The sequence below is a fragment of the Pongo abelii genome, chromosome 18 (genome assembly GCF_028885655.2).
Source record: "Pongo abelii isolate AG06213 chromosome 18, NHGRI_mPonAbe1-v2.0_pri, whole genome shotgun sequence".
Classification (NCBI taxonomy): domain Eukaryota; kingdom Metazoa; phylum Chordata; class Mammalia; order Primates; family Hominidae; genus Pongo; species Pongo abelii.
In genome coordinates, this window is record NC_072003.2 from 7,305,735 (window position 1) to 7,329,783 (window position 24,049).

At 44.3% G+C, this 24,049-nt stretch overlaps 1 protein-coding gene across 20 annotated transcripts in view; it reads left to right on the forward strand.

Moving 5' to 3' along the window:
• RBFOX1 (RNA binding fox-1 homolog 1) overlaps window positions 1-24,049 on the forward strand; it is a 2,503,848-nt gene that overhangs the window by 785,898 nt on the left and 1,693,901 nt on the right. Inside the window, exon 1 of one of the 20 annotated variants that reach the window (XM_054533119.2) lies at window positions 2,562-4,253. The exons of 17 other annotated variants lie outside the window; for them this stretch is intronic. Coding sequence is in view for 2 of the 3 variants with exons in the window: in XM_054533118.2 (XP_054389093.1) it covers window positions 4,160-4,162 (3 nt within the window). In the remaining variant the exon portion in view is untranslated. 20 annotated transcript variants of the gene reach the window in all.

Below are 24,049 nucleotides of genomic sequence, written 5' to 3' on the forward strand. Positions count from 1 at the left end.
AACGCTTTGCCTGACCTTCTGCCCTTCTGCCATATCTGGCTATAGGCTCCTGTTCAGTATTGGCCAAATCTTTTAAGACAGTTGCAATCACTTATTTATGTGTTTGAATATGCTATTGGACTATAAGCTTCTCGAGTGCAGAAATGGAGTCTAGTTTATATACTAAATGGTTTACATGGGGGACTAGCCTCAAGAAGGATGCATGTTTGATGACTGAAAGAACAAAGGACTACATAAATGGATGAGCAGGTTGACTTCTCAATTCATTCCAAAGTGGTTAGCCCATTTAGACAGCAATCTACTGCAGGGAAGAAGGAAGGTTCACCAATCATTTGTTGAGCTTATTATGTGGCTGGTGCTGTGCATCAGGGAACAAATCTTTGACGTAAAGACCTTTTAGTTTAATAGAAGAGAACATTTACAGTAAGCTGAGACAAATGACAGGGTAAAGGTAAATGGAGGTGTTAGAGGAGTTCACAAGAAGGCCTTATCTGTGCGTATGGGGGGATGGGTAGGGAGGTGAGGGATTGGCAGGGAGAAAGTGATATTGAAATGGAGATCTAAAAACTAAACAGAAGCTATCCAGGAAAAGAGTATGTAAGGGTATTCCTGGTTGGAGGAACAACATATACAAAAGATTGTATACAACAAGAGAAAAGCCCTCCTGGGTCACAGAGTCAACTTAAAAAGAGCCAGGAGCTGGTAAACAACCACATGGACAACTTTAGACCTTATCCTGGGGAATAATGAAGAGCTATAGGAAGATCCTAAGTTTTAAAGTAAGATGATGAAATTTACACTTTAGATAGCTCTCATCCAAGTACGAGGCTATAAAGTCCTTGTTCTTTTTAAACCAGCTTTATGGAAGGTACCATTTTTGACATTTGCTTAGATCACAAATTGGAAAGTATTTTTCATGTCCAGTAGGAGGAGCCAAAGTCTCCAGGTTCTTTCTAACCATAGCAGGGCGATTCTTGGCCCTAGGTTGTCCTGGGAGCTGTCAACTTCAGCACCTCTCATTTATCTTCCAGTGGCTCAACATGGAGAAATGACAGGAAAAACTATACTTGGAATGCGAAAGGTCATTGTGAGAAAGAAACTAATACTTTCCAAATGAATAGCATAATGGCATGCCATATTGATCTTTACTCTAATTTTGTTTTAAATTGTAATGGATGCCTCCCACACTCATATTCTTAAGCCATGTAGCAATACAGGTACCAGTGAGTCATGCCTGACACTCATCACTAATCTATCTAAGCCTATTTCTACTCTACAATAAATAAATCAGATCAGACTCAAGCTGACCTTGATTTTCAGATAGATGAATATGTTTTATTTCATTTCCGATGTTAAATATATATATATATTAAAAATAATCAAAGGGCCTAGCAATTACCCATTTTAATGAAACAACAGCTGATGTTACTGCCGTGAATGACTACATTCATTTGTTCCTTTCTGGAATAAAAAATGAAGGAGAATAGAGAAACAATTCCTGTTAGTGAATTTGCACAAAACAGTATATTTCAACAGAATTTCCCATTGACTGCCATTTATTTCTTCTATCATTATTGATAATTTGCTTTTTAAATTGAGAATACCTCTTTTACAACCCATCTCATCTCCCTGCATGGCTAGACAATTACATTTAAATTCAGTGGTTTTCCCATTGTAAACAGTTTCTGGGGGAAATAATTATGATGTTACCAACCCAGATTTATGGTTTCATTTTGCTATCAATGAAGGATGAGACTAGTATAAAGAAAAAAAAACTTGCTTACATACAAATATATTATTATCAAAGAGAATCCTAAGGAAACATATGGTAAAAATCAACCCAAATTGCAAAATCGCTGAGGCCAATGATAAAGATATCTTTCTGGATTTTGCAAACTTACTTTTTCAAATGATGATTAAATATTGCATGCTTTAAAAAGTAATACAGTTATAGGCAGAAGTTCCCTTTCTTTTATTCTGAGGTTGAAAGAAACCCCAGCCCTATAGGATTGCAAGAGGAACCCTTAATGAATCTGCTCCTTGATGGGCACTAGGAAATACAAGTACATCTTGTGCAAAGGAATGCACATCACATGGCCCCCTCTTTTGGCAAGCTTACAGCATTTCTTAGAAGAGGACGCATGGTATAAGTGCAAACACAATCACATCACAGGATGGGAAAATGAACAGGAGCCTCAGATCAAGTGCTCAATGCTGGAATCTGGCCTTGTCCAATGCCATCTGCCCTTCAGAAGGCAGGGTGGTGCCACATAAAATTAGGTAGACTGCCTGGGGAATCCTGGTTCCTTGCCAGCTATGTGACCTTGAACAAATTACAACTCACTGAACCTCAGACTGACTTTATTGTACAACAAAACCTCCTGGAATATTTGTGGAAAAAAGAGGAAGGGAGGAAGGAAGGAAGGGAGGAAAGGAGGAAGGAAGAAAGGGAGGGAGGAAGGAAGGGAGGGAGGGAGGAAGGAAGGGAGGGAGGAAGGAAGGAAGGGAGGGAGGGAAAGGAAAAGGTGGGGAAAGAGCAGAGTTTCTCACTCCAGTCCAGAGTGGGACCCAGGAAGGGAGAAATACTGCTTTAATCTCTCTAAGCATCGGTGAAATGGATAAACCTCCAGTATCTACTTTCAGTTGTTGAAAAGACTCCATGTAAAGTGCTTAAAACGGCATCTGGTGGAAAGTAAATGCTTATTAAGTGCTAGTGTGTATTAAGGCGTCATGGGGCTTCTGGCTGTAAGACATCTGCTAGAAGGACAATCCCTAGACCTCTTCAGCGTCTGTTGCAGGAGTAGGTGGCAAGGAAGGGGGCAGGACAGGAGAGGCCCAGCTGTGAGGGGTGGGGGCGTCCCAGGCCAGCCTGAATCGCATCCAGCCTGAAGAACTTTTTGAATCTTGGATAGGGCTCGATCTCTGCCTGGCCGCGAGATTTGAAGACTTGCCAGAAAACTTCCTCAGAGAAGAAATGGACTGGGGCAAGAAGCTGCCTCCACTTGGCGTCTCTGGGGGGGATTTGTCTACTTTGATTGGGGTTGGGAGGAGGGCGCTGGTGCTCAATGAGTGAGCCCACCTGGGGACCACCAGGACGAGAACGGGCGCAGGTGAAAGTCCTGGGCTCATTGCCCCAGCATCCAACTTTCACCCTCTTTCCCCTTTAGACCAAGGCACCGGGTCGCGTGTCCGCTGCCGCTCGCTGGAATCCAGGGCTGCACGCGTGACCGCGGCGGCGGCGGCGCTGGCGAGGGGAAGGGGGAGGGGGCGCTCCCTCGCGCACCGGATTATTTTTGGCTCCGCAGCCGGGGCTGCTCGCTGCTTGTCGCGCGCTCACACACACACAGACACACACGCACACACACACATGCACACATTTTCTCGTGCTCTCTCCGGCTCTCCTTTGTTTATTTTCTAATCTATATTTTTGTTGGAAGATTTCTTCTTTATTCTCTTCCGCCCTCCTACAAGCGCTCTTGCTGGCCGTCTGGGTGCACACACCGCTCCCTCGATCACCCCAGCCCCCTTCCTGGTCTCCCGAGCGCGGGGTTTGAAGGTCACCTCCTTTCCAGTCCCCGTGCGAGCCGCGCTGCCGCCGCCTCCTCCAGCCAGAGTCGGTGGGACTGGCTGGGCTGAGCTGAAGTGGTTCTCCAAGCAGCGCGGCGGGTGGCGGACGGCGGACGGAGCCCAGGGGCCGCGTCGGGTGGGGAAACCCGAACTCGCGAAGGGGAATCCCTCCCCCTTCGCCCCAGCCCCCTAGCAGCACCCGCGGTGGGGCGGGGGCGCTCTGCCAGCCCTGGGAACAGCAGAGGCGGCGGCACTGGCTGGACCCACGCGCGCGCCTCCGGGGCTGAAGAAGGAAGGAGTGAGCCGAGCCGAGCACCCCACATCTGGAGGGGACAGCCAGCCGTGGGCCCCGCCCCGGCGTCCGGAGCAGGAGAACTCTGAGCTTCTTGTCCAGGCAGAGAGGGCAGGAGCGGACCGCGCGCCCAGGATTGAGAGTCCTTGCGCTCCAGACCCCCACCCAGTGGCCGCCAGGGTCCCCGCCTCTCCGGACCCTCGCCGCGCCCAGGCAGGCGCGCCAGGGCGGGGCTGACCTGCCCGCGAAGTTGCGGACAGTGCGTGAGAAGCCAGCACCCCCTTCCGCCGCCTCCAGCTTATGGTGAGTGTGGCTGGGGGTGCAGAGAGCGCACGGGAATTCGGGGGTCTGGGGCCGAGGACGTCACCGCAGCCGGGCTCGCCGGGAGTTCTAGGTAAGTCCAGGCGGAGTCATCGCCTCTGCACCCACCCTGACCTGGTGGTCAGGTCCAGAGGGTCCCACGGAGGGAAGCGCTAGGTCCCCGAGAACTGGCCTCCTCCTAGCGTCAGTCTGGGCGCTCTGGACGGGAACTTTTTCAGGGTGTGTGGAAAGATCTCGAGGCGTGTCCCCCCCCATCCCCAGGGTGCCGAGACCCTGAGCCCCCTTGTGCGTCGCTTCCAGAAGCACGTCCTTTCTTGCCCCAGAGCACCCCTCCGAAGCATCCAGGCTACCTCGTCCGTCCTCCTGGGAGCGAGTCCTAGGTGCCAGGAGCAGCAGGAGCCTGCCTGCGCACTTTGATTAGTCTCCCTGGCCGACTGCAAGCGTGCACTCAGCGCGCCCCCAGACCGCTGCCTCCGCTCGCAGGGTGTGCAGGAGGAGGCATCTTAGTGACCCGGGAGGGCGTTTAGGTGCCCCGAACCCCTTGTGGGAGGAGGGGAAGAGGAGGCTCGCTTATGTGGAGAGAGCGCCGCTGTGTTTACTGGCCCTGGGATCAATGCCCCGCGGTGCCACCTCGACCCCAGGGGAGGGGGCCAGCCAGGAAACCTGCGAATGGGAAACTCCTGCTGTGCCCCTGGTTCCTGGGAGCCTTAGAGAAGTTTCACCCCAGAGAAGGAAACACAGGGGTAGCAGATCTTAGCCCTGCGTTGTCGTGCACGCCAGGGGGGTCTTGTCAGCTCCAATCAACCAATTGTCCAGCTATGGAGGCGAGGGCGGGGCTAGTGGGGCGCCGCTCCCATCTCCCCACCGCCCAGAAGGCCACTTGGCTGTGAGCTCCTGGAGCCTCCCTGGCGCCAGCTGCGGGGACCAGGTGTCACTCGGAGCCCGGAAGCTGTCCACTCAGCAAGGGAGGGGAAGACCCCGATCTAACCTTGTCCTGGAGCCCCCAACTCCATTCCTTGCTGCCAGGGAATGGTCAGGGGGCTGGGGGAGCTCATCGCTCCTGTGTGGGCCAGAGCTGGCGTGCACCTGCTGGCACGGGAACATCTGGGGTGCGGCTACTGAAGAGCTTGGAAATCGTGGTCAGGCAGTCTGGGCAATTGGCACCCTAAAGGCGGGTCTTTTCAGTTGAACTTGAAAAGAAGTGGGGGGATGTGTGGTGGAATAGCTTTGTTTGAGTTGAAACATCATGTCTCCTAACTTGGGTTTTCCTTTATTAGACTAATGATTGTTTGTTTTTATTTTTAAACTCCATTGTGCAGAGAGGCCTGGCCTTGACAACCCAAGTTTAGGACATGCCTCAGCCTGAGATCCCTTCCCTGCTCCCTGTCCTAGTTCATCTCCCCTCCATTTATCATTTATCTTTGTTACAAAAGAGAAAAAAAAAAAAGATGAGAGGGCCTGGATTCTTTCAATTTTTAAGTGACCACAGAGGCCCTGGCTGGAGCTACTGGCAGATTTATTTTTAGCTAAGATCTTTTATGTTCAGAAGCAAAGGACCTGGGGCCTATGAAGGGTAAAGGTGGTGCTGGCAGTAGCTGTGCTTGTAAAAAGTGGGGCTGACTCAAAACCTGTGTCCTCTTTGAGCTCCTCAGGGAGGCCCTCCGTTTGGAAGAATCCCCTGGGCTTTCCTTAAGTTAGCTTATGGTTGCCTCGGGTTAGGAAGAAAAGTCATTATTCCTCGCAGTAGTGGAAGTGACACCTTAGGGGTCCAGAGAGTGGAGCTTTATGGCCCAGAAGAGCAAAGGGCTTCTGGCTCCGTTATTTGCCAGCTGTGTGAACTTGGGCAAGTTACTTTACCTCTCTGAGCTTCGGGTTGTCACCTGTAAAATCAGAGTTTCTGTCATAGTTCTGTCCTCAGAGGGTTTGGGGGTAAATTACGTAAAGCACTAAACATTTAGAACAGTTTGGCACATGGTAAGTGCCTGAATTATATGAGTTTTCTTTCTTTATTCTTTCAAGTAGATTGCTCTAATTTTTGAGCCTTGTAGCACCAAATGGTATAGGAAAGGCAGGTGGCTTGCCTTATATACAGGCATTTTCTTTTAAATAAGAAACAGAAGCCTCAAGCTCTCCCATTCTGCTCTCTGCATGTTCCAAGGAGGATCACGGACAAGCTGCCCACCCACTGGTCAAGATATAGGTTGGTGGCATTTGACTTGCTGTCTTGACAAGCTCCTGAAATTAAGTTTTTGCAGCAGTTGTACATTTCTTCTGACCCACTGGAAGGACTTGATATCCTTGGCCCCCTGGGATGAAAGTATTGCCTTAGCAAATCTGTGTGTGTTTTTTTTAATTAGAACATCATTTATTTAATACATAGAATATTTTGAAAACACAAGAATTGAAGGATATTAGAAGTGGCTTTATCATTCATCCTGGGATTCACACATTGCAATTACTATGTTTACATATAAAATTTTGTGGCCAGGTACAATGGCTCACGCCTGTAATCCCATCACTCTGGGAGGCTGAGGTGGGCGTATTGCTTGAGTCCTGGAGTTCAAGACCAGCCTGGACAACTTAGCAAAAACCCTGTCAAAAAATACAAACAATTAGATGGGTGTGGTGGTGCACTCCTGTAATCCCAGCTACCCTGGAGGCTGAAGTGGGAAAATCACCTGAGCCTAGGAAGGTTGAGGCTGCAGTGAGCCGATATCACGCCACTGCACTCCAGCCTGGGTGAGCAGAATGAGACCCTGCCTCAAAAAAAAAAAAAAAAAAAGGCAAAGAAAAAGAAAAAAAAAACAACTTGTGATAGTATTTAAACAATTTGTGATAGTATTTAATTGTATAAACATATAAACATCTGTGGCACACATTTGCCCATAAACAAACTGAATGCACAAATACCTTGATCCAGTTTTTAGAAAGAATTTTAGTTTTGTTGTGGCAAGAACACAACATGGGCTGTACCCTATGAAAAGATTTCTAAGTATATCATACATGATTGTTTTAAGGATAGTGTTGTATAGGAGATCTCCAGGAATTATTTACCTTTACTCCATGAGGGACTCGGGGATCTAAAATCGTCAAACTCATAGAAGCAGAGAGTAGAAGGTTGTGGCCAGGGTCTCAGGGGCCAGGGAAATGAGGATTTGATGATCTAATCAACAGGTATAAAGTTTCAGTAATGTTGTAATAAATCTTGCTGTCCGTAGAACGTACAGTTTTTTACATCACCCTGAAGCTACAGAGTTTTCCACTCAGAAATTAAGCTGAAACATGGGTCTGAGCGGGTTTCTCCTCCTAGAATTGACCCACTCTGCCCGATTTTTCTCCTCATTATAATTGAAGCTATATATATATATTTTTTTTAACCTGCTCCTGTAAGGTTTGAGCACAGGTCTTCTAGACATCCTCATGTCTCTGATGATTTTAGAAAAAAAAATAAGCTTAGTCCTTTTAGCTTGAACCATCCCAAGCTATTATATGTTATCAAAGTCCTTTCTGATAATATATATTTTTTGTATCCAGAAAATTGGGTCTGCCCTGTATAGGAATCTGACATTTCACCTTTCCAAAAATTAGACCATTTTGTTTGCATCCTTTAAGCTGATGTGTGGAGTAATGAACACATTCTAAGAGGGAAATCGTATTTGACACAGAAAATACTTTGGAGACGCAGTGATTTCCCAGTGGCGTGTAAGGAGACTATTGAAATCCTAGCACATTTGCTCTGAAGGACAGAGGGCAGCTCGTCCTGCCTTTGCCACCCAGCATGGGAGTTACACAGTAAGCACCATCCACAAATTAATACTGGCTGACTTTCCTAAAATCTTCCCTTAATCCGTCGCTTTCACATTTGCCCACAGCGTCGTGCCAGAGACCTCAAACACCAAGGCGATGTTTTTAAAGAAGCCACGAGGCTCTTCCCAATGTCTACCTCCATTATTTAAAATACTGCCTCGAGGCACAAGTATAAATATTAAAACTTTAATTAAAGAATCAATCAGTGATGGAGCTTCAAAACAAGGGGACCCAGCACTTTCAGATGATGTCAACTGTGAACACAGTTAGACTCGGTCGTAGGGCTAGGGGTTTTTATGAAAAATGACGCGTGGAGTTATATACACAGGCAACTGTCCTCATTTTTTGAATCTGTAGTCATTGTAAGCACTGTCACTCATTACCACTGGTTTGTCATTGTTCTCTAGTCAAAGAGACGTGGGTGACTGTGGCCTGCTGCTACAGAAGAGTGTGTTGTCTTAGGGGAAGGAGTGGCTAATGCAATAAATATTTATTTGGAATGTACCACATGTTCGACCCTGTGCTTGGTGAATAAGGCAGATGAGAACTTTGCTTTCTTGGAGCTTATATTGTCATGGGGGAAGCCACGTCATAAGCTAGACATTGAAATATATTTTCATAAGGATAATGACAAGGGTTCCAAAAATTATAATGTGATAGTGACTTGGGGGGACATTCCAGAGAGGAGAGATTTGACCTGAGAAGTACATGAAAAGAAGTAGCTGATCTGTATGGATCCATACATTTATCCAATGAGTATTCTACTCATCTCCACTTTCTTTTTTTTGAAACGGAGTCTCACCTTGTCTCCCAGGCTGTAGTACAGTGGCGTGATCTCAGCTCACTGCCACCTCCGCCTCCTGGGTACAAGTGACTATCATGCTTCAGCCTCCTGAGTAGCTGGGATTACAGGTGTGCTCTGCCACGCCTGGCTAGTGTCTGTATTTTGAGTGGGGATGGAGTTTCCCCATGACTGGTCTTGAACGCCTGACCTCAAGTAATCCACCCGCCTCCTCAGCCTCCCAAAGTGCTAGGATTACAGGCGTGAGCCACCACGCCCAGCCTCATTCACCCCTACTTTCTATGAATTCTTGAGTGTTCATCAGGCACCCACTGTGTGCCAAGCACTATTGAAAGCACTTCAAGTGCAGAGTGATCAATATATGCAGACACCTTGTCCTGACAGACTTCCATTCTAGGATTGTTGTCTGCGTGGAGGGCGTTTCAGAGAAGGGGACCAGCAAGCACAAAGATCCAGAGGCTGGAACAGTGACAAAATCATACAGTTGAAGGTTGGTCCTATAGGCCCTTGAGGCCTGGGAAGGGAGCCTGGCTATTATTCTAATGGGAAACCATTGGGGGATTTTATGCAGAGAGGTTCCAAGATATATTTATGCGTTAAACATTATGGGAAAATTGTTAGGTGTTTTTGAGATGAGTAACTAAACAAGCATGCCTTCCTGGCCAGCCAGCTCTTTTTTTTCAAAGTTTCAATTCATTTCTATAACCAAATTTGGTCTGTGGACGTAGTGACATCTGAAAAGGTAAGACTTGCAACGTCTGAGAAATTAAACTTGATTCCCCACCACCACCTACTTTTTAGGGCTTACGCTAAAATCTTTCATTCAAGAAGAGGGATTACTTTATAGGGAAAAAGAACCTCATTTTCCAGTAATGTTCTTTGTGTGAGGGTGGAAGACCCTGGGAGGATACATCTGTATACATTAGCCTACTTAGCTTTTCTTTCTCTGGGGCCTCCCTTCAAAGAGGCAACATCATGTGTGCGTGTGTGCCTGCATGAGCAGCTGCACCCACCCACCACCACATCCTTTTGATGGCTTGACTGACATCTCTCCTGGGAGTACCCTGAGAACAGTTGCACACAGATGCTGTTTATTCATCATCTGTCCAGGTAGGTTCCCTTTCAGAGTATGGCCACAGATTCTCCCATTGGTAGGTGTGGGCCAGGGTAATAACAGATATTGACAGTGCAAAGTGGGCTGCTTATGGAGAGTTCTGACTGCAGCTGACATTGTCCATCTTCAGAGGCTACCCTGCCCTTGGAAGGTGGAGGTGCAATTTGATGGAGGGTTTGGACACTAGGACAATCCAGTTTTCCTCCCACATTGACTGTCTCTTTATCCACAATACTGGAACTCCATTATTACCTATTATATGTGCCATGAACATCAGAATAAATGTACATGGATTGAACTCTTCCTACATAGCACAAGGTGAGCCAAGCACTGTACCTTCATGGCTGTGTGTTGTGCTATGTGTTTCTGGCATGTGATCGCCTCCCCCACCCTCCCAGCAGTTCACCTTGTTTGCTTCCTGCTCATCCTTCAGGTTACAGCACAAAAGCCCCAGACTTAGAGAAACTGTCCCTGTTTCCCTGTGTGGATTCTCCTTTTTTACAGCCATCCGGGGGCATCTTATATTTTATTGAGTGACTCTGTTTTATCCTTTTTCTCTTACTCCACTGCATGGTCAACTGCAGGTGGGCCATGCATACACCTCTTTGGACATCACTGTCCCCTTAGCATCTAGTGTGGTGCAAGGCACAGAGCAGAAGCCCCATATGGAAATAATGAATTATTCCATTTGATGCTTCTCACACCCTTTGAGGTTAGTGCTTTTCAGATCCCCATTTTGCAGATAGAGAGTGGTGTGTAGGCAGGTGTTAAGCAATTTGTCCAAGGGCACAACGGCAGGTAAGAGGCACTTCCAAGATTTTGAACCCGACAGTCTGAGTCCACAGCCCCTGATGCTCATCACTGTGCACGTGGCCTCTTTTGCTGCCTTTGTAAGACACAAGGGAGGGTGGGAGGCAATGTGTGCAGTGGTTAGGGAGCTCTTGCTGCATAGCTGGAGTTGCTCTGAGAAGTGATGCTGAGCCCATTAGAGCCACAAAAGGAAAACAAGGCACTTGTTTCTATTTATTGCAATATTACTTTATCGTTGTGTAAGACCTCGCTAGATTTCTGCACTGGTGCAATCTGGCTCTTGTTTTGTTGTTTGTCTCCTTGGATCCTCAAGGCCCTGGGTTGCCCAGGGCATCTCTGGCCTCTTTATCTAGGCTCACGCTCTGAGTATGATTTTGAGGGAGCGGTTAGACCACCTGCCTGGTTACAGGCAGTCCTTGGGCATCATGCAGTCACAGCTGGAGCTGCTCTGATAGCCACTCAAAATGTGGTGTGCAAACCACTGCTCACTCCATCTAATCACCGTCATCTGAATCAGCTTCCCTCTTCATTTCTTCTGAGAACAAAATTAGATCTTTGCCAGCATAATAGATGAACTTGTGCAATCACCTTGTTCATTGCTAGTTCTGCATTTCCCCAAGATGTTGATGTCTCTTTTCTGTGAATTTTAGAATATAGAGTGTCAGAGATGAGGGTGAGGACTTGAGGTTTTCAAAATTGTCTTTTTACCATGGTTGGGACCCTAATAGCTATAACACTTACTGGAAGCTCCTTCTGTGCTAGGGCTTCCTGTGTGTCGTTTCATTAACTCTTCATGGGAAACCCTTTATTATACCCACTCGACAGATGAAGGAACTGAGGCCCAGTGACTAAATGGCAAACCGAGATTGCAGACTCAAGCAGTTATCTTCCCTGCTGTGTGTGGAGAGGGCATGCTTGGGATGCAGGGAATAGCAGAGGCACCGTGATAAGGTACTAGGAAGGAGGCAGTGCAGGTATTTCACTGAGATTTCAGAATCAGTGTGTCTGGCTTGAGATCCCAGCTCCATCACTTTCTAGTTCCATCACTTTCTAGCTCCATAACCTTTCACTTTCTTCAGTTTCTCTGAACCTCAGTCCATCCGTACAAATGGAGATTATCACTACATTGTACAGTCCGTCTGAGGATTAATCAGCCTGGTAAATTATTTTAGCAAAGTGCCTGGCACCTAGTGTGTGTTTAGTGCAAGTAGGAGTCATGGGGCTGACTATGATAATCATGACAATTACTATTATCCATTGATAATAATGATATCATTATTAACCTTGTTTTTGTTGCTAGAATTTCACAATCCCTTTGGGCAGCAAATTGGTCCCAGAATGTGCTTCCTACATTTTCCTCTTGACTGTAACTGAGGTGACAAATTGACAGTGAAGGGGGAAGAACCCAGCATAGCTGCAAATGTACGGTTGAGGTCGTTGACAGACTTGAGGCCCTGTGTGGAGTTCTGCCTGCAGAGGATGCTGACAGCAGCCATATGCACGGGCTCTGATTGATTGGCAGAGAGAAACACTAATTTATTAGACTCATTATGAAAAGTGACGGAGCAGGGGATTGAGAGGGCTGATTCAGCATCAGTAGCCCTGGTCAGATCCCAGGGGCATTGGCTTGGTGTCTGTTTCCCTTGGGACCAGCCCCCTGTCTTGATTCTGGGTCACTGCCTGTGTTCTCAAGTGAGTCTCCTAAAGATGTCCATGGCATGGCTCACTGTTACTGCATTGTAAATATCATACCTATTTCTTCAGCATCCTTAGAAAGCTGAGTCCACTTCAGGTTGCTGTTGATTGCAAAGGCCGATAAGAGGAGGGAGGGAGTGTGTGCATGCAGAAATTCCCCAGTGGAGGGAAAATAGTCCTTTTCACAGGTTAGAGAAAGTGCAGGAGTTTCCTTGGGGGAGAATAAAGGGCATGGTTGATACCTCTCTTTAAGAACATGAGGGCTGGGCATGGTGGCTCCTGCCTGCAATCCCAACACTTTGGGAGGCTGAGGCAGGAAGATTGCTTGAGCCAGGAGTTCGAGACCAGCCTAGGCAACATAATGAGACCCTGTCTCTATTAAAAAAAAAAAAAAAAAAAAAAATTAGCTGGGTGTGGTAGCTCATGCCTGTAGTCCCAGCTACTCAGGAGGCTGGGACAGGATTGCTTGGCTCTGGGAGTTTAAGGCTGCTATGAGCTGTAATTGTGCTACTGCACTCCAGCCTTGGCAACAGAGCAAGACCCTATCTGTAAAAAAAAGAACATGAGGCTCTTTGTAGAAAGAGTTCTCATTTCTGATTTGGAGAGGTTGTTCAGTCTGAATTACAGCAGGTAGGATGCTGGTTAAATAAGAAGCATCTTGCCTTCAAGGTGATAAGGCACTGAATGGGGCTATTTTGGAGTCAGAAAAGCTTTGAGAAGACTGAATTCCCTGAGCGCCAAGGTGCAAAAGGACAAAGTCATGGCAGCCAGGTACACCTAACTTGTGGATCCAGATTCTGCCACTTCCTGGCTGTGTGACCTTGGGCCAGTTACTGCACCTCTCTGAGCCTCTATTTACTTGTCTATTAAAAGGCAAATGATTCTGTCTCCAAGGATGGCTACCTGGGCGTGAGTTAAGTCAAGCAGCAATCACACAGACTTCTGAACTAATCACTTCTTATTTTTTTTTTACTTTGTGGTATTCAGACAATAGCCTCTCACTCCATGACTGTTTGATACAAAAGGTTCCCTAGTTAGTGTGCTGTGGTTTATGGAAAGATATTTTGTTTCCTAGTGAATTTCATTCATTTTGCTCAGGAAACTTTATTGGTTTTGTCTGTGTAAACTTAAAATAATCTTCAAAAGTTCATAACAAGGACAAGGAACCATCCACCCCTTTCTATAAACTTATTTCTACTGAATTGTGCTTTGCTGGTGTCAGTTTATAATGAGAAATAGTATAAGAAAGCCAATTAGCCCCAAATTTTAAAAACTAGACATTATATATGCACATAGGAAATGGATAGACCATTTAAAGTTTAAGAATTTTTACAGCTGAATCTAGCATTTGAAAGAAAAACGTGGCCGGGCGCGGTGGCTCACGCCTGTCATCCCAGCACTTTGGGAAGCCGAGGCGGGTGGATCACGAGGTTAGGAGATAGAGACCATCGTGGCTAACACGGTGAAACCCCGTCTCTACTAAAAATACAAAAAATTAGCCGGGCATGGTGGCGAGCGCCTGTAGTCCCAGCTCCTCGGAAGGCTGAGGCAGGAGAATGGCGTGAACGCCGGGGGCGGAGTTTGCAGTGAGCCGAGATCGCGCCACTGGACCCCAGCCTAGGCGACAGAGAGAGACTCCATCTCAAAAAAAAAAAAAAAAAAGGAAAGAAAAACATGTTATTGAATATAGGTGAGGGGTCAGAACCAAGAACTTCTTGGTAAGAATACAGCAGGACAAGCAAGCTATGAAGAATTCAACTCTCTAATGTTATTTGCTATGATTATTATTGTTATTTTTCTTTGAGATAGAGAGTCTCATTCTGTTGCCCAGACTGGAGTGCAGTGGTGCAATCATGGCTCACTTCAACCTCTGCCTCCTGGATTCAAGTGATTCCACCTCAGCCTCTTGAGTAGCCAGGACCACAGGCATGTGCCACGCCTGGCTAATTTTCGTGTTTCTAAATTTTTGTATTTTTTTGTAGAGTTGTGGTTTCACCATGTTGCCCAGGCTGGTCTTGAACTCCTGGGCTCAAGCAATCTTCCCTTACAAAGTGCTGGGATTACAGGCATGAGCCACCATGCCCAGCCCTATGTTGATATTTTTGAGGACTTTGTTGGCTATTACTGTGTTAGCTTCGGTTTCAGGATCAGAAAGAGTTTGTCCTTTCTTCAGGTTCTGATTGGTATTTATGTACCAGACACTTCTAAGTGGAATACCTGTCCATGTTCCCTTTTCACAAAGCCTGCTAGGAAGCTCAGAGCTGATTTTATAGTTCAATCACAGCAGTAAATAGAATTTGATAGCGTGGGTTTTGAGTATTAACCTCACTTTTGACTCAGTTTTATTTCTCTACCCTTATTTTAATTTTCACTTTTTATTGTGATGTATGTTACTGTATCAAAATAATACCTTTGTAAGGTACCTAACATGAACATATTCAAATATTGAATAAGAAAGCAATATAAAGGTATATAAGGTAGGTGAATATTGAACGGTATACATAAATTACAGCCCTTTAGAACACCAGGAACCCTGGAAAATAGGACCATATAGTGCGGTGCTTGGTATTTTGAGCTAGACCTGAAGTTAGAGAAATGCAATTTTGAGTCCCAACTGTGCAAGTGGTTACTCTTTCTTACTTTCTCCTTTTGAAAAACATTTTCCTGGAGCACTATTTATGCTATATCATTTCACTTTTATTGGGCCAATTATGGCCTTTTTCATGCATTCAGCAAACATTTTTGAGCTCATGCTCTGGGCCAGGCACTGTTAGGCACTGGGGATATTGTATGGGGTGGGTACATTGACCAATATTGACATCATCTCTGCCTAGTGAAACTTATGCTGTAGTGAGAGAGACTGACACGAAACATGAATGCAGGTAAAAAGACAATAGAATTACCCATTATCATAAGTATTAAAACGGCAACAGAATGGGGCATTCATGTAATAAAAGGGTGAGTGACCCTGTTTGGTAGGAACATCAGGGAAACGTCTCCAAGGAGAGGTATTAGGCAACATTTAAGCTACGGCCTGAAGAATGAGAAGGGCCAAGCTGTGACCAGTGGGGAGAAGAGAAGAGACCATGGTGAGCAGAGGTGGCAGTGTGTTCAGAAGCCCAGGGGAGGAAGGAGAGGGCTCTGCACATCCTGAGAACAGCAAGGTGGCCAGCGTGCCTGGGGTGGTGCGAGCAAGGGAAGGGATGTGGCTGGCAAAGCCTGCAGAGGCCGGAACAGGCAGCCTTGCTCTCAGGAGCCTGTGCCCTGTGTTCTTTTTGAGATGGGCAAGATCTTAACTGGTACCATTCTTTATAAGCATATTCAAGATTGGTGCAAGAATAAGGTACAAGGAGCACCCTGCAAGAAAGGCAATGTGTGTGCCTTTTGTGTGTGCATGTGTAGATGTGTACATTTGTATGTGCACACACATCTCCGTATGTGTGCAAACATGCATTTTTGTGCACCTCTCTGCACGTGTGTGTATGTACATGCATGTATGTAGCATGCACATATGTGCATGTATTGCAGAAAGTAGAGAAGCAGCCACGAACAGTATGACAGTGGGGAGATTGCTGACTTCAGAGCCCATCAGAATGTGGGGCAGTGTTGCTGGGCATGCTGCTTACAGCATGTGCGGAGCATAGCTCTGTTTTGCCTCACATCCTTCCTCCTGGACTGATCCCTTTCTGTTCGTATGGTTCATTCAGTGAGTGACAGCATCACAGGAGGTAGACCCCAGCCATATCTTCATAACACCATACAGTCTCATGAGAAAGAGGAGGTCACTTGTTCACCTTAGTCCACCCCTGAATTGTTCCCTTACTGGTTCTGTGTCACTGTCAGAGATTTTTTAAATGCTGGGAAATGCTTTGGGGACTTCAGCATTTTGGAGTCTGTTTTCAAGGATTCTATTAGCACCACAGAGACCCCTTGCCTCTTTCTTGAAGGTTCTGTTTTTAGGCGTCCTTGTCTTTTATCCATGCTTTCATTTCTGCTGCTTCCTTCCTTCTGAGATTCCTTCTTCCTTGCTGGCCTTGGAACAAGAAACATTTAGCTTTATTTTCCCCATACTCGCCTAGGTTAGGGTGTGGTCCCCATGTGTCCTCATTTGTTCAACATTTTGAGACAAAGATTAGTGGAATTGCCGCTTACAAAGATGCAACCAGAGAAACCAGCTCAGAGAATTTAATTTGCCTCTAACTCAACTCTTCTACTTATTAAAAAATGTATACAATTATTAATTCCATAGCACTCCAGATTGCTTCACTGAAAGAAAGAAAGGGATCAACTCCAGGGAGAAAGAGGCTCTTGAGCTGTTTTTTCCTTGATGATCCTGTCTTTACATAATTTGGGGGAGCCTATTGGGGAATCATAATTTTGGGAGACCATGGATGTGCCTCATTGCACAAGAATAAATAGAGAACAGTGTCAGGAACAAAAATGCTTGTCTTAAAAAAAGTTTATGAAATGCCAGCAGATGTCAGTGTGCCCTTGCCATTTGATTTTTTTTTCCTTTTAACTTTTTTAAAGCAACATTAATTATTTTCGATAGTAAAAACAACACAAGTATATTCTGCTACAGTTATAAATTAAAAGATCACAAGGCAACATTTTTTAGGTTTGGAGAAAGACCAGCAGAATTTATGTCATAAGGTAAATCCTCTAAATTATCTGTGTATTATAATTTGTCTTTTCCCAGAAAAGTGGTTTCAAAATGCAAAACCTAGTGTAAGCTTTTTTTTTTTTTTTCTTCTCTCTCAGCCGTTGTTCGGGTGCCAGTAATAGCTTAGGATCCAGCTTAGCTTCTGAGAACCTACTGGCTCTGCTAATTGATAACAGCTCTTTATTTCAAAGCTGGAGTTTGCAAAGGAAGGTAGTGTAGGGTTGGGTATGGCCTTGTGATTTGTCATCTGAGTTGTGATGAGAACCTCTTGCAGTTTTCGTTGTTACTGTGAGCACAACAAATTGCGTGCTAATAGTTAGCTCCTCCACAGACATTGTTTGGATCAAAAATGAGGGCATCTATACAGGAAAAAGATTTACTCAAATAATTAAAAACTATTCATTTTAAGCAAGGGGTAATTTGCCAGCACGTAGTGCAAAAGAGGTAGGGTAGTTTCTAGGCAGGGAATGATGTATGTAACAGGGCATAGTTGATGCTTTGCTTTATTTATTTAATAGTTTTGATTAAATGGTACAATATTCAAAAATGCAGGAGTATGCAGAGAAAAATAAATCTCTCTTGCACTTTCCTTGCAATTTATTAGGGACAACTATTATTATAGTTTCTCATGCACCCTTTCATATATATTTTATGCAAATACAAACATTTACACAGATATTTATACCAACAAAAGATAGCATATGAAATGCATAGTTCCATTGTTTGCTCTTTTTTAAAAAATTAAGAATATCTTTTAAGGATTATTCCCTCTCATTGTGTGTGTGTGTGCACATGCATGTGTATTTTTTCTGCTCCACCTTTGTTAATGGATATATAGTATTCCATTGCACATGTTTACTCTACATTATTTAATTGGCCTTCTTTTGATGGATATTTATGTTGTTTCCATTATTGAAGTGCTACATGGAATATCTTCAACCACCACCACTTCCCACACATGTCTGTAGGATACATTCTTAGAGGTGAAATTGTTAGGTCAAAGGAAACGTGCCTTTCATTTTGACAGACACTGCCAAACTTGATGCTGTGGCTGAGCTGCACCCTTACATGTTGGTGGATGAATGGGGTTTAGAACCAAATGAAGCTATGTGGTGATTCTAGTCTGACTTGGCTACCGTGATGACTGTCATGAATTATGTCCCTACTGGAAGTGTCTTAGTCTAGTTGTGCTGCTATAACAAAATGCTTATCCAGGGTGATTTAGAAAGAATAGAAATTGCTGGCCAGGTGCGGTGGCTCATGCCTGTAATCCCAGCTCTTTGGGAGGCCGAGGCGGGTGGATCACCTGAGGTCAGGAGTTCAAGACCAGCCTGGCCTACTTATTGAAACCCTGTCTACTAAAAATAAAAAATTCGCTGGGTGTAGTGGTGGGTGCCTGTAATCCCAGCTACTTGGGAGGCTGAGGCAGAAGAATTGCTTGAATGGAGTCGGAGATTGCAGTGAGCTGAGATTGTGCCACTGCACTCCAGCCTGGGTGACACAGCAAGACTCTGTCACGCAAGAAAAAAAAAAAAAAAAAAAAAAAAACAAAAAAAAAACAGAAAAGAATAGAAGAGAAGTTGTTTTCTCATAGTTTTGGAGGCTGGGAAGTCCACAGTCCAGGTGTGGCAAGTTCAATGTCTAGTGAGGGATGCCCGCTCTGCATCCAAGATGGTGCTTCCTGGCTGCATCTTCATATGGTGGAAGGTAGAAGCGCTAAAGAGTCTGACTAGTTTTCTCCAACCTTTGTGTAAGGTTCCCATCTAATGCATGAAGACAGAGTCCTCACGGTCTAAACAGTCCTTAATAGTGTTGCATTGGAGAATAAGTTTCAACGTGAATTTTGGCGCGGACACAAACATTCAAACCGTAACAGAATGTTTTGCAGTTCTTGTCATTGCTGTTTTTTTGCTAACACTTTCCATCTGCCAAGTAGTTTGTTAAGATCTTTAATTCCACTTTCACATCTTTGTCCTCATAATAACCCTGTGGAGTAGACCCTGCTCTCATCCTGTTTTAGGATGGGGATGTGGGGGCTGAGAGACCTCAGGTGCTTTGCTTAGGGTTACAGGGTGGATGGTCAGCTCAGGATTCACACTCAGGGCCTCCAGGCTTAACCATTGAGCTGGGATGCTGTGGTGGGTTTTAAGCAGCCGAGAGCGTATTGTTCAGTTACAATGAGTTCAATGTCAACCTGATTGTACTGTTGACCTTTTGGATTGCATAATTATCTGTTGTGCAGGCTGTCCTGTACACTGTAGGATGTTTAACAGTATCCCTGGCCTCTATCTGCTAGATGTTAGCAGCACACCCTTCACCCATCCATGACAATGAAAGACGTCTCCAGATTTTGCCAAATGTCCCTGGGGTAGAAGGTTGCCCCACTAACTCAGACAAAGAGCACATATGCTGTGGGCATCCATAGCATAACACCAGAGACCTGTATTTGAGGACACACATGGTGGCTGATGTCAGGGCATCTTCCATTCAGCCGTCTCAGCCAAGGGACACTCATTTAGTTCTTCCCCAAGGATGGAACAGATGGGCTGCCCCTTGCGGCAGACACCAGTCTAGGAAGAAACAAGATGGTATTACTCAAACCATTTCATCCTCCATTCGATCACAGTACCACTGCCCAACAAGACTTTGTCTTTTAAAATGTAGTTTAGAAACGTCCTTGAAAAATTGCCTGGTAAAGTAGACTTATAAAAAATTATGTTCCCAACTATAGCCCAGCTTATATATTATACAGCTTTTCTATTCCTGCATTTTCCTTTGGTGCTCAGTAATGCTCTACATCAAAATGGCAAGCGGGAGGCGTCAGCCCTCCCAGCTCCCTGCACGTGGCAGACATTGATAATCAATTCTTTTCCCCCTCATCAGCGTCACCTTATTAGAATCCTCAGTGCATCTCTCTAGGCATAGACTGTCAACCAATTGGAATTACTACGTGAAATGAAATGTATTTGCCACCCCTATTACATGGTGCCTTTTTGGCTGAGAAGAAGGATTACGCTTTCCAAAGAGGCAAGCTTATCATGAGGTATTAGCTTATTTTTCAGTTACTCTGAGAAAAGTGCTTGATAGATGGGAAGAAATGTCTATTATTAAAGCATTTGGAGTTAAGATCTTATTGTGTAACAGTAATTGGGTGCCTGAAGAATACTCCTCTTTCCCAAGGTGCTTTACATATGCTATCGTCCTATGTATTATTGTTTTCCTGTAGTAACATCTCTCTCCCCTCCACCACCAAAAATTAATCCCCTCCCTTCAAAGCCTGGTGGAGGCAGCCACCTGAGGGTGACACAAAACATTTTGTGTACAATGGGAACTGAGACAATTCCCTCAGCAAAGAACATTGAGAAGTTGTAGGACGTTACTGGAATGGTGTCACTTCTCAGCACAGGGCATGTGAGGGAGCTTTAAAGAAATGGGGAACTGAACCATCCAACATTTCCAGAAGTAACTTCTGATGTATAAAGGCATGGAGGCCACGCTGCTCTGGGAAGGCAACACGGATTTCAGAGTTGAAAATGCTTTTAGGTGGCACCATGGAACCATCCATTCTAGCATAATGTTTTATTTATTTATTTTTTGTCACTGCTTTTTTGGGGAGGGGTGGAAAAACTCCCATGGAATTGTGTGGTAACTTGGTAATTTGCTTTAGTAACTTGATGAACCTATCTGCAAATACCTATCACTTAGATAGTTTTTAAGTCATCGCCTGTTTCTGATTCTAAGAAAATAGAGAAAAATAATCTTGGAAAGAAAAGCCCCGGGTCAGACAGTGTCTGTCTCTTTTTTATTTTTCAGACTGCTGGGAATGTTTTCCTTTCTCCACTTTTAGATGATTTAGTCTATGAGAAATAGGGACAAATAAAACACTCTCCTATTTCCTCTTCTGAGAAAGGAATTTTTAACTTAGATGGGAGGTACCAGTGAACTTCAAGGGCTTGAAATTGCATTTAAAATTTAAAGAATAAACGTTTTTATCTGGGCAGAAGGCTCATAGCTTTTTAAAAATCACATTCTCAAAGTGCTATATGGGACGCACAAAAAAGTAAGAGCCCATCTTTTTTAGAACAATAACTTTCAGACTCTTTTACCATGACCCTAGTAGGCAAGGAAAAAGGATACTACAACCCAACCACTTCACCTGTTTTAACCTTCTGGTGGGAATCTATGTGTTGGAGGTGGGGGAAGACAGAGAGGTCACAGAAAGCTCAGTAGTGTTGAAGGATTGGGGTGCAACTGTATTTGGTGGGAGAGATACTTACCTCTTACCTAGCAGTAGGAATATGCATTTATTTGAGTCACAATCTCTATATGTCTTAAAGTCCAATTATTTAGAAATTATCAGAAAAAAGTGCAGTTAATGCTAAAGTGTTAGCATTAACCAAACCCCATAAAACCACAACAATAATGTTTTCTTAAAACATTGAATTGAGTCCCGCTTAACAACTTTGATAATAGCATGAGATCAGAAAGTCCTTCCTGAAAATTCCAAGAATGAAAGCCGTGTGCATGAGTTTTTGTGGGAGAATATTTGCAACATTTCTGTGAAGTTCTTGATAGCTAGACCTCTTGGTACAACATTTAATTATAGTCCTTAGTAAACTTTTGTCATAATTTATGTTGATTTTTCAATAATACTTTCAAGTTTTCAATTTTACTAACTCAGTGGAATACTACTGTTGGTATCTATTGGTCATTTGCAAAAAAAAAAGTCCGTTGAATGCATTTTCTTTCTTTTTTCTTTTCTTTTCTTTTTTTTTTTTTTTTTTGGAGACGGAATCTTGCTCTGTCGCCCAAGCTGAGGTGCAGTGGTGCAATCTCGGCTCACTGCAACCTCTGCCTCCTGGGTTCAATCGATTCTCCTGCCTCAGCCTCCTGTGTAGCTGGGACTACAGGTGCCCGCCACCACGCCTGGCTAATTTTTTATATTTTAGTAGAGACAGGGTTTCACCATGTTGTCCAGGCTGGTCTCAAACTCCTGAACTCAGACAATCTGCCCGCCTCGGCCTCCCAAAGTGCTAGGATTACAGGTGTGAGCCACTGCACCTGGCCTGTAGAATGCATTTCAATGTGCATAACGTTAATGAAAAGACTTGCATTTTTGGTTCAGTTAAGGGCCCATTGTGAGGACTCTTTAGGTCTGTATACTTAGGCATGATACATTATTGCTGTAGGAAGTTAGGGAAGATGGGAAGCACAGGGCTCCATTCTGCAGATATCCCTATTTTTTTTGGCAGGGGAATGACTCTGCAAACCATATTTTCTAAACTTTTTCATGTATACTTGCTTATGAATATATTGGAAGCAAGCCTATATTTATTTATTATTTTATTTTATTATTTATTTTTTTCAGATGGCATCTCACTCACCCTATCATCCAGGCTGGAGTGCAGTGGTGCAATCTTGGCCCACTGCAGCCTCCGCCTCCTGGACTCAAGTGATTCTCCTGCCTCAGCCTCCTGAGTAGGTGGGATTACAGGTGTGCACCATCAGACCCAGCTAATTTTTGTATTTTTGGTGGAGACAGGGTTTTACCATGTTGGTCAAGCTGGTCTCGAACTCCTGACCTCAAGGGATCTGCCCACCTCAGCCTGCCAAAGTGCTGGAATTACAGGTGTGAGCCACTGCACCCTGCCCCAAGCTATATGTACACTGTACCTCAATATCCATATATATCCATGGATATATATATATATATCATCCATAGATATCCATGGATATATATATATATCATCCATATATATATCCATGGAGATATATATATATATCATCCATATATATATCCATGGAGATATATATATCATCCATATATATATCCATGGAGATATATATATATATATATATATATATATATACATATATAGACACATATACATGAATGAAGCACTTAGTAGGAGGTTTTGTGTCCCATTATTAAGCAAAATGAATAAAGTTCATTAAAATGAAACTGTATTTGATTACTTTAGAGCTTTGATTTTTTTTTTCTTGAACAAATTCTGCAGAAAAGCTAAGTGGAATTATTTACCACTTGGGTTGGATTTTTGGTTATCCTTCCTATTTAAGGCCACACCCAGCAATCCTAATAGAATTGAATGGCTGTGTTTTTAAATATGCAGTGATTCTATTGGGCTCATGCCAAGCGGCGTCCTGGATTTTCTGTGCATCAGTGTCTATGTGTGGATTAGCACTGACATATTACATACCAGCCAATGTCCTCCACTCTCTTCATGCATCCTGGTTTGCAAAAAAAAAAAAAAAAAAAAAAGTAGAAAAATTAAAAATGATGAATCCTATGGAAAGTTTCCACTCCCCAGACCAAACTGTGTGCATAGCGGGGAGAAGAGACCAGATGGCCAGTGGGTTGAAATCAGTGGAGAACCAGCTGCGATGCATGAGAGGGCATTTCCTCTTCCACTTCCCTGGAAGCCTGGTCGGGGTAGTCCTGGAGGTCTGAGCAGGACAAGAGGTGTCAATGTCATGGCCTCTGTCTGGCTTTCTGGATCCTTAGATGAATTGGAGTTGGATTGGAATTTGGCACAAAAATCTGAGGATAAGCTGTTAGTTTTCTGCTTTCTGGAAAGAAAGAAAAAAAAAAACAGAAAAAAACACGCCAGCTTGACAGAAGGTTGGAGGGTAAAACGCTGATGAACAGGAAAGAACCATATTTCCCTGCGTTAGCACCAGCTTGGAGACCGAAGTTCTATGAGGAGGGCACATGATTTGGGTAGTTTTGAATCCTAAAGACAGGATTTTTTTCTCCTCTCATTTAAAGCAAAACCTTTCATTGCCACTGAATAATTATGCATTTCTTTTGCAACAGTGATTCCTAGGCCGCAGTTTGACACTGAGTGTGTTCAGTTATTTTGAGGAAAGCTACAAACGTTTCAAATTCTCTCACCTCTAATAAAGGTTTAAAATCTGCCTTTTATGGTGCCTTTTTCTGGGTTAATGTATTAGTTATCT